General features: G+C 40.0%; 2 protein-coding genes across 2 annotated transcripts in view; both read right to left on the minus strand.

Annotated features, from left to right (window-relative positions):
• Nucleotides 1-11: 11 nt before the first annotated feature.
• Nucleotides 12-8,046, minus strand: baiap2l2b (BAR/IMD domain containing adaptor protein 2 like 2b). The gene is made up of 14 exons (XM_074665454.1): nucleotides 7,315-8,046; nucleotides 7,045-7,120; nucleotides 6,331-6,417; nucleotides 5,444-5,505; nucleotides 5,059-5,130; nucleotides 4,701-4,790; nucleotides 4,370-4,501; nucleotides 3,746-3,844; nucleotides 2,759-2,861; nucleotides 2,428-2,635; nucleotides 2,002-2,067; nucleotides 1,471-1,798; nucleotides 1,259-1,302; nucleotides 12-760 (listed from the first exon to the last, which is right to left on the minus strand). The coding sequence occupies exons 1-14, from the start codon at nucleotides 7,366-7,368 to the stop codon at nucleotides 685-687; spliced, it is 1,497 nt and encodes a 498-aa protein (XP_074521555.1). The 5' UTR covers nucleotides 7,369-8,046; the 3' UTR covers nucleotides 12-684.
• A 2,166-nt stretch (nucleotides 8,047-10,212) lies between these two features.
• The window catches only part of fam20cl (family with sequence similarity 20 member C, like), a 31,643-nt gene continuing 30,964 nt past the window's right edge, over nucleotides 10,213-10,891 (minus strand). Inside the window, exons 9-11 of the mRNA XM_074665453.1 lie at nucleotides 10,790-10,871; nucleotides 10,640-10,699; nucleotides 10,213-10,487 (exon numbers count right to left, since the gene is read on the minus strand). Of these exons, the coding sequence (XP_074521554.1) occupies nucleotides 10,220-10,487; nucleotides 10,640-10,699; nucleotides 10,790-10,871 (410 nt within the window). The 3' untranslated portion in view covers nucleotides 10,213-10,219. The remainder of the gene's footprint in view (nucleotides 10,488-10,639; nucleotides 10,700-10,789; nucleotides 10,872-10,891) is intronic.

Raw genomic sequence — 10,891 nt, forward strand, 5'->3', positions numbered from 1 at the left:
ACAAGATCTGAACATCCCAAAAAGTGTTGTTTACTGGGCAATGAAGATAAGTAAATATTTACAGTTACAAGTAAGGTCCTATCTAGGGTCATATGACGGATTTAGAAAGCATTTCATTGTAATCCCAGCCAAATATAAAAGTGGCCTTCATGTAAATTAAAGTTTTCCTCTGTTGTGTTTTAAATCAGATAACTTTCACAACGGTTGTTGAGTTATGACACATTATTGTGGAGAGGAAGGCACATGACAACTCCAGAAGAAGATGGCTGTCATATCTTAAAGGAATCGGTTTTTCTTGCTGAGTTTACTTCACGATCAATACAATATATTATGTAGTTGACATATACCTGGAATCTTAGGTACTACATAGGTGACCATTTTCAAAATCCCAAACTTCCTTTAATAGAAATATCCATATAAAACCTGAAATACTGTACAAAGGACTACTAAATGACTGCTTTACAAGTTTAAGATGTGGATACTAAATAATGAACTACAGTATCACTTCTGTGTAAAAGAAATAACATTTTAACTAGAGCCGTACAAAATTTAAGCTAACCCTCAGGCTCAACACAAGCCATCACATTCAAGATGTCATTGTCTTCTTCTGACACTCAGAAGAAAACTCCACACCCCGATCTGGCTGCCTCACTCGGTAACCATGCCTGGACAAGCGTTGGTGGATCAGAGGATCCGAGGGGCAGATCTGTCATTGGTCGTCGTGGGACGCAGCTTGACAGTGGCAAAAGGGTTTGTGCCTCTGAAACAGGAGCAGCATGGAAAATGAAACACAATACCACACAAGCTTGACTGCTTTTTGCCAACACAGATACACACACACACACACACACACACGCACACACACGCACGTATATCAGCCAGTAGAAGGGAAAACTAACACCTAACCCAACCAGAGGTGCCTTTCAAATGAACGTGCTTATAGTCCTAAAACATGATCATATATGCTCACATGAAATCAAGTAGCAGTGTTAAATACTGTAAGGCTGGTCAGTAAGAAATTTTTCATTATACAGAAATGTTTTATTTTAACCAGGCTAGAAAATTCAATAAATCTACCACCATACTTTTCATCTCAATTACTTGAATCTGTAATAGTCCCTCCACTTAAATTAAGACAGGTTCAGTCCGCTGATGTATCCAGTACATTCATGACTGGACAAAATAAGATTTTGTGATCAGAAAGTGAAAAGATTTCAAGAATACTTTGAATGTGAAAAGTTAAAACCTTTGAGATTACCTGGGAAAGAGCGGGTTGTCAGGTTGCCCACGCGGTGAAAGAGTCTTGGAAAAGACAAGAAACAAATGTTGGATCAGTTTAAGTTAAGACTTTGTTGTAGTTGTTGTTGTTATGGTTTTTGCACAGTATGGTTACTATGAATTAATCAAAGAAGCGAAAAACCTTGAACCATCCTGTGAGATTAGCTCTGGTCATAACAACACCTGTAGTACCTGGACATCAGATGACTCACCCTTCCTTTCAGGAAGGGGAGAAATTGGTCGAAAATCCACTGAGCTCCTTCTTGTACTCTGGCTTGGAGGTGGAGGAGGCGGTGGAGGAGGGGGTGGATGTGGGTGCTCATTGTAGGTTTTTGTCTGACCTGGCTTTGCCTCCACAGCGAGCTCCAGCTTCTTCTCAGGGAGAGGCGAGATCGACCGTACGTCTACAGAGGCCCTGCGGTTGGGTGTGGCTGGAGGTGGAATATCTCCATAGCTCTTACTCTCTGATTGGTCGGGGTCCACAAGGTTGTTCATGCTGTGGCTTCTTACAGATCCGCCACTGAGGTGTCATAAATGAGCAAACATGGTCTTTTAATGACTGAAAACAAGACAGTAGTCTTAAAAAATGAAGATATAAAGTCTACTTCTGGAGTTTCTCCAACATTCTGGAGCTGATTTTTTTTTAATCTTCTATTTCATCTTTTTTTGTCATAACAGTGGCTTTCTGATGATATCTGCAGAGCAAAGCCACTAAACTCTTACCCAGTCAATAAATTGCTAGAGAAGTCCTCAATAGGGGTCACATAAGCAGCAGGGAACCAGCCCTGGCTAAAAAGACAAGAAAGATAAAGATGAGCAAACATCAAACAAACAACTCAGACATTCATTCAGACACAACAGCCAGCAGTTCCATACTTAAAACTAAGTGCAAGTGCACAGTGTCAAAGAAAATCCCTGGACTACTTGTATACATGATCAAAATTTGAGTTACTTTAAAAAAATAATGTGCTCTTGCTGACAAGTGAATAGATTTCTCATTTGTGTTGCAATAACAAAATGTCCCTGTTATCATGAAAGGATTAAGGGCAGACAGTAGCAATTGCTCCTCTTTACAAGGTGTACAGACAGGTACAAACAGAGAAAATTTCGGAGTCTACGAACACATAATGTTCTACTTCAGCCACCCACCGCAGGCTGCTATCTGTGCGTCCGTACAACCAGCCATTTCGTGGCTCCTGGACCAGGACAGTGATGTTCTCTCCTCTGTTAAAGGGTAGAAGCTTTGGGTTGGATGAGGAGGGGTGAGACACCAGGGCCCTCATAGCTCTCCCGCCGCCCAAACCCAAAGATTCTCCAACTGAGCTGGAGCGAGAGCGACTTGGGATGGGTGATGGTGCTGAAGGAGGAGAGGGGGGGATAATGAAAATCATCTCTAATGTCCAAAATGGTACTTATTCTAGAGCTGCAGATGCAAATAATTGCTCACAGTTTCTCTTAATAATGTATTTATTGTTATTACCTCTAGAGGGCACTCTGCCCAGCGCCTGCTGTTCCCTCCTGGCCCAGGACATATCTTCATCTCTGGCTACTGTTTGTAGCAGTGAGCTCACTGAACCACGCAGCTGGTGAGAGGTCACAGACACAGGTAGATTAATTACTGTGCCAACTGGATTTGAAAATTGGTGAGGAAACTAGCCATGTGAAGTTATTTACTGTCTGACAGAAAACAAAAGAGTTGGGTTTGTGTTTGCATTAGTTTGCAGACATCAACTGACCAAAAACAACTGTCTGACAATAAGTAAAACTATCAATACTATGTCAAAGAAGTTTCAGGTTAATGATAAAGTGTGCAGACTAATAAAATCAAACATAATCTTATACAACCACTAGATCAAAACTTTTACTTTCACAAAGATAAAACTGTTAGTTTTCAGACTGTCAGGGAGGTACTCTCTCTGGTAGAGGATTATTTTATGTTTCTGGACTGTCTTATATTGAGAGATATTTCCAATGTGTGCAGATGCAAAGGGAAGACGATATTACAAGCATCTTTCACTTTAATGCAGTCCAGTAAAGTGGCCCCTGAGTATACAATAAAATCCTTACAATGTACTGAAAAAGATAAGAGCATTGAGTTCCTGGACCTGAGATCCAGAGCAGAGAGGGAAAATCAGGGGGTGCTTCTTTCTTATGTTTAATAGGATGGTGTAGCTATAAAACAAGAAAATTATGCATCAAGGACCGTGTCTCTGCTATCCATGTCCAAAGGTAGAATCTTTTTCCTTTAGAAAATAAAAAAGGGAAACTATATATCCGTTTATGGTATTATCAGCACGGCACAGAGTGAACAGTTTTCACAAATCATGTCACTGCAGCTAAAAAATTAGTGCAGCATTTTAATCCTTGTTCAATATAGTTTCCTCCTGGTGCATTTAGGAAGAAATGTCAGGGTCTAATAATAACACTTAATCAAAATAAGTGCAAATACATCACAACCAATATGTACCTCTTGGTCCAAGTGGGTGGGAGTTCGAGGGCTAGACCCTTTGGTATCGTTCACTTTTTCCTTCCATCCATCTGCCTTTTGCTGGAGAGACGCACCAGTCTGAAAACAAACGAAAGGTGAGACTGATCCGGCAGCAACAGGATGAACGGACACTGGTAGTTCATGAAGCCTCAAACAGTGAGATGCAGATTTTATTTTATACACTAACAGTTAACATGGGAGGACTAAAAGGGCGTGACTGTGTTACTGTTAAGACTTGACTAGGTAGAAAGAGGGCTGTTCTGGCCTGCTCATTTGATGTGTGGCGATAGAATAGAATAGAATAGAATAGAATAGAATAGAATAGAATAGAATAGAATAGAATAGAATGGAAAATACAATATTTATCTTCAAGGGGAAATTCAGGGGTCACAGCAGCAATCAAAATGATCATTGATGTTAATACTGATAATTATGATGATGATGTTGATGATGATGATGATGATGATAATGATGTGTGTGTGTGTGTGTGTGTGTGTGTGTGTGTGTGTGTGTGTGTGTGTGTGTGTGTGTGTGTGTGTGTGTGTGTGTGTGTGTGTGTGTGTGAGAGTGTGTGTGTTTGTTTGTGTGTGTGTGGTGCTGTACCTTGTTTATAAGGAAGAGTAGTGACTGAGTAAGACCACAATGTTTCTCTGCAAGGAAGCGATACCTTCTTTCCTCTTCTTTTAGGATCTCCTGCTGGCTCTGTCTCAGATACAACATGTAGTCACTGTTCTCCTAAAGACACAAACACACACACACACACACACACACACACACAAGCACAAAGAGAGACAGGGAGAGAGAAAGCACATCGTTAGAGACTACATACTCTGAGGCTGTGTGTTTGCAAGAACATTTGATAAAGTTAAGTATATCTTAGTAAGTGTGTGACTGTGCTCAGAGGTTTTGTTTGCGTGTATGTTGACATAACTACCAGAGAATCCCTGTAAGCTCCTCGTCTAAGCTGTTTCTCCAGATTCTCTGCTTGGTTCCTCACCTCCAGCTCATACACTCTGCGGCTGCCCTGCAGCACAGGAAGCAAGTTTAATCTACAACAAACCCTATTGTCATTGATATATAGAGACATTCCTGTAAACCTGTCCATATCAAAAGATAACAGATTGTCAGGAATTGGCCAACAAGATTGAATGGACATTTTTGGTTCAATATTAATATATAATATTTCATATGTTCTGCTTAGTATGTTGATATTGTTCAAATATCTTTTAACCTCAGACCAGAAGAATAGCTATTTAGACATACATTACTCCCCCTCCCTCTTGTTAACTCACCTCGATGTACTCCTCATCTAACTTGACATTTTTGTCCATGGACTGTAACACTTCAACCTGGAACCATCGAAACTGCAGCAGAAGGAAGAACAAAAAGAACATCACTGAAATTGTCTTATTGTTGAAACAGTTTCTATCCTTATCAGATTGTGCTGTGTTACTAAATACAGATGTAAATGCACTCTAACCTCAGGCCAATGTTTTATTCAGAAGCCAAAGTTTTTTTTCACATTATTTAAAATCACTGCAGAAAAGGGCTCCAGTAACACAATGAGTACAAATCAATTTTGAAAAAAGTGATGACAGGAACTTGGGTCCCAAAATCTTTGTGTAAGACTGAGCTGCGGCCTGTTCTACAGTGTGTATCGAATAAACATGTACTGACCACTCCCTCCATTTCTGCAGTGAGTCTCCGCTGGGTTTCTGAAATCTGGATCAGAACATCCCCTGTTTTAAACAAAATGTCCCGGGTGAATCAGATCTGAATTTCATTTTTTTATTTCTTCACACATGGCAAAATCTAGCTCAGCTGTCATGGTTTCAAACATCAAGAACACAATGATAATATCACAGATTTTGACAAAATATCCAAAATATCTAACCAATACCGTTTAAAATTTGATGCATCACTTTAATTTAATACAACACTGCTCAAGTCATCTAGAGCTTAATCAAACCAGCTGAGCTATAAAGATAGTGGAAAGTTAGGTGGTTCTTGGCATAATTGGTATCTCTGATCCTGTGTATGGCCTAGGACTGCAGTCGAGCTAATGAATTGAGTGCAGCTGAAAGACTGTCCACATTTATAATTCAAAAGCTGTCATTTAATACAGCCTCCTGGTCACGCTGTGGCTCTCTGACCTTCTCAGTTAGCCATCCACGTGTGTGCCGATGGGCTAGCACTGGTGTTAGGAGCCCACACACTCTGAGTGGGAAAGTGCTAGCATAACAATGCTATCACACATCCTCTGTGTTAGAGTGAAAGTGAAGCTAGTGGAAACTGTGCTCATGCATGCTCTCAGAATGAGGCATAATCACACACATAATGGGCAGCGATGGAGTGTTGGTGCAGGAAGTAATTTTAGTGTTGAGAGAGTTTGGTATTTTACAATGGTTAGGCTTGACATTAACTTAATAGAGCACTTTGCTGTCTCTAAAGGACATTATGTGTCAGGGTGAACACAAATTAAGGGCAAAGCCTGTAATGGAGAGGCTGAATAATCAATCACACATAAAACACGCACTTACATATGCACATGCACACACACTCACCAAGAGAGCGAGATGAAAGTGTGTGGAGGGCCTGGTCACCCATCTTAGCCACTGCGCTGAAGTAGGCCTCACTGCAAACAGCTAAGGCTAAAACAGGCACAAGCACAAAAATGCAAAGAAACTAAAAGCTTTTGTTCCAAATGGTTGAGGTTAAAAGATATGAAGCTCAAAATACACCACAGCCAGTTATCAACACCTGATCAAGTCAATCGATCCTGCATTTAGACATCATTAACCTCAGCTTTCAGAGCTGACATTTGATATGTTATTTGCTATAGGAAAAGCCCCATGCCAGTAGGTATAGTTTTACCGTTCTACCTTGATGGCCTGTGACTGGTATCTTTTACCTGTTTTATTAGGCAGACAGATGCAATGATACAACTAATCAGCCAATTACCTGTATAAAAAAAAAACAAAGACAGAAGGAAAGTAGACGGGAAGGATTACTGAGAAGAGATAAAGGGTTCTGGGCTTCTGTCTGCTGCAAAAAAGGTTCCAGTCCTGCTGAACAAAGGACCCTTTGTCCCCCTTTTTAATTAGATTAATAGTATTTATAGAGTTATAAAGTGCAAGCCAAAGTGAAACTGTTAAAATGTTCTATGCATTTGATGTTCTTCAAAAAAAATCACATCTACTAGTGTAAATAAATATGAAAATGAAAAAAGAAAATATTGGTATCTACACACCCACACCCTCCCTCTCAAATTCACTGACCTTGGAAAGCTTTGACATAGCTGTTTCCTAAAGCAACGAGCTTCTGGAGGCCAGGATTGAATTGCTCCATTAGATTCTACAGTAACACAAACACAGCCATGAATACAAACCTCACTCTGAAATTTCTAATCTAATATAGATACCCAGTCACGTCTGTCCATGTAGACTTCTGAAAGGTATTTTTTTTATCATATACTTACATTTCATACATTGTATACACTTCATGAACCGACACCAAAAGCAGAAAGAAAAAAGACGGTTTAAACTCACCGCATAAACTGTTAAAGTTGACCTGTGCAGTTGGTCACTGGTAGCTCCAGACATGGTAACCAATTTATAAGATAATATTCACTTCAAACAAAAAAAAGGCCTCAAAAGAGATGGAGAGAACTTCTGCGAGAACTCTGTATTCCCATTCAAACTTCTGAAGAGGCTCCCTGGGCGTTTCTTGTCCTCTTTATAAGATGTGTTAAAGCAGGGAAAGTCACCTTCACCGTAGTCCCTCCGTCCCTGTGGTTGTTCAAAACTGGTGACACCTGTCTGATAGAAAGATGGTGCTTTCTTCCCTCTACTCTTTTCCTGTGTCACTTGTTAACAAGCTCTTTTACCCTACTTGTCATCAGGAGTTTTTGTGGAAAGAACAAGTGGGAAGGGAAAAGGGAGCAGGTGCCATCGATACAGCCAGGCCAGGTGAATTATTGATTGGAGCCCTGAAAGGAAAGCAGAAGAGGAACAGCCAGCTGCCCAACTAGCTGTGATGTGGACTCACACCTGAGGTACTTCCACTGTGGTGAAAGAGCGATCCCCACACACCATTGGAAATACCTGGTTTTTAACTCTTTGGGGCTGTGATGACATCATACATGCAGGTTTGCTTTCTTATCAAATATGTATGAGCTGTAGTATACAGTATACATACAGAGCACATGAAAAATATATGAGACAACTCTTCCATGTATTACCAGAGTGATGATTTAAAGCTGCTTTATATTATTCTAGCTTGCAGTCCTGAGAAGGTGAAGACTTTAGAAAACAGGTGCTAGCACAATGACGCAATTTCACATTTAGAGTGTTTTTCTGATTTTTTCAAATTTCCACTGCAGTAACTAAAGTGTAATTCAACCACGTTATAAATTCTTCTTGATACATGCAGGGACATAAACTAAACAGGAAAACCACTCTGACTCATTGAGTATAACTGAAAAAAAGTCTCCCTCATATTTCTCTTTGTTTCAAAGGTCCATTTGGTAATGATGAGATATGTTAGTCACAAATCAGCTGTGTGCAAGAAAATTAAAGTTTTATTTTTATCTGAGAAAAATTACTAACATCAAAGCTGACCATCTTACATCATTACTCTTTACTGCATTTCAGAATTTTCTGCTGTGCCATGTAAATGTTGCTTATAATTTGAAACCTCCAGTGTCCTCTATTGTTGCAAACCATCATTCAGTAGATTTATTGATTGAAGATGCTGTGAGGAGGATCTGTTTTAATTGGACTGCCATGCTACCTTCTGGCCCAGTCTCACACACACTGTTGTGAAGACGTCACTTTTAACGTGTGTTTGTTTTGGAGTCAAATGAAGATTGAATTGAAATTAATTTTCTTTGTTCTTTTTACCAGTTACAATCATAGACTGTAAAAAAATGGCTCAAAGTAAGGTCTCCACAAAAACTGCTCCCCCTGGTGGCTGGCTGCAGTATTGGTTAAAAAATCCAGCTTTCCAGCCATTCCGGACGGGCTGTGGTCAAACTTAAAAAAACTAATACTCCTCGTAGAAATGTTTCTCACGTCTGATTGTTGTGGTGATTTGTAGATATCATTTGGCTGTCTTGTATTTAAGTCCTCTTTTTTCTGAAAAGTTTCGTTTTCATTAGTGAAACGAAGTTAAAAACGAGGCTTTACTTAACGTTTCTCGATAATTGACAGATATTATTTTTGTCACCCAGCTCCACTCAAATTCTCCCAAAATCCCTCATCGTCTCTACTGCGCAGACTCTGGCTGCACAACTGCCACAATGGCTGCGTCTGTGACGGGGGTATTTTGGCCTCAAAACCATACATTGGTAAATGACGGAGCCACCCTGTCCACTCTTTATACAGTCTATGGTTATGATGCACTGAGGTAAAGTACTTATCAATAGTTATATAGCGCTACAGTTTAATACTGACAACAAGCAAACAATATAAGTTTGTACTGTAGTTAAATAGCTGGCTTTATGTAGCACTGCTGGCAGCTCGATACTTCAAGACATGTCAGTAATGTGCAATGTTAATAAACCCTGGTTATGTCCTGCCAGTCATCTACCAGGCAGAGCTCATTTTATTGATAGACTCTCAAGTTTGAACAGACTACTTCAGAACAATTGCCGCATGTGGGTCGGAATGGACATTATCACAAACAGTTTAGCCCTTCTAGCCTTCGACCTGTGCTCCATCACTCTCCTGTTCAGCTTTTTTCTGCTCTTCTGTCCTTTTTCTGTCTGACACAGACCTCTCTTCTCACTTCTAATCTTTGTCAGCCAGTGTGGTGTTGTAGAGACTTAGACTTACTGTAAATCAATCCAGTCCTGTTGGACCTGATCCAGAAAGTTAAGAAGTAGCACTAAGAGTGGATTGTGATCAGGCATGTTACTAGAAGAGAGACTTTTGCAAGATCACTTAGAAACTCCTCACAGCATCTTTAAAATAAAATAAAAAAGATTTTGTGCATGATTTTGAACTCCTCAATGTTACTGGTTTAGGGAAGCTTCAGAGATCTGGCGTTATAGAAGGGAAAAAAAGAAATACAGATATAGGAAAAAAGGGAAGGAGGGGAGCAGAAAGTGATAACAAAAGGGGAGGAGAGGGGGCAATTAAATTATGAGATAGCAGGAAGAAGGGCAGCTAAGGTGTGGTCCCTTCTCCTTAAACCTGCCATATAACAACACTTAATAGAGTAAAAAGTTCTTTTTGGATTCTCACCTTATAAAAAACATTTTCCCATTGTATTGAAGTTTAATTAGCTTTAGGCTTGTACATCAATGAGCTGTAAATAATGCTTGTTTCTTTTCTTTTTTTTCAAAAGACAAGTTTTGTTTTCTGTAGCCAAAAATGCTGACAAGGGATTAGGTTTCCAGATGTGACGTGTGCTTGTATTTGTAAATAAAACATGAAAGAAGTCCCGTCTATCTTACCCAGCAGGCTTGACTGTGTCTTTCAAGTCCTCAAAGAAAACTTGATCATCACCACCACCATCCTCAGCAGCTGTTTTAAGGCACTTATTTACAGTCTCCAACACAGTTTTCAAACGTCGATCCAATGCAGCAAGGTGGGGCTCTGACAGCAGAGGAGCCACTTTGTGAAGGGGGTCATGGGACAGAGAGGCCCTCATGACGTCACTGAGACGATACTGTGGTTGAGACAACAAACGCAGGCGTTGCCAGGTAGAGTGACGGATTCTGGAGAAATAACAATGGTAAAGAAAGAATGGGGACTTTTCTTTACTGCAGTAACTGAATATGATTTTAAATGAACTGGATAACTTTAACTGAATTACAAAGCAAGAAGATGAAAACCCCAGAGTATTTCAAGTCAATCAATCTGCATGTACCTGCAACACTGTTCCAGGGGAGTCAGGATAGATGGCTCATCTTTAGAGTGACGCCCAAATCTGCAATGAAAACCGTTACAAGTTACATCACAACTACAACTCAGAGAATCAGCAATGGAAACACAAACAGGCCATACAAAACATACTCACGCTCGACCATTATCGAGGTGTATGAGAAAGGTATCATTGCCAAACTTCTCAAACGTTTCATAATGGTGCCTGTCCATGTTACCTTCAGGAATGGAAAAACAA

The sequence above is a fragment of the Halichoeres trimaculatus genome, unplaced genomic scaffold (genome assembly GCF_033239565.1).
Source record: "Halichoeres trimaculatus isolate MK-OKI-2021-1 unplaced genomic scaffold, fHalTri1.1 fHalTri1_scaffold_2, whole genome shotgun sequence".
Lineage (NCBI taxonomy): Eukaryota > Metazoa > Chordata > Actinopteri > Labriformes > Labridae > Halichoeres > Halichoeres trimaculatus.

Coding starts and splice junctions, on each gene's coding strand:
- baiap2l2b (XM_074665454.1), bottom strand. CDS start 7,368: ATGTCTGGAGCTACCAGTGACCAACTGCACAGGTCAACTTTAACAGTT. Junction 2,636..2,758: donor GGGCAGAGTGCCCTCTAGAG/GTAATAACAATA, acceptor CTCCTCCTTCAG/CACCATCACCCATCCCAAGT. Junction 761..1,258: donor GACAACCCGCTCTTTCCCAG/GTAATCTCAAAG, acceptor CTCCTGTTTCAG/AGGCACAAACCCTTTTGCCA.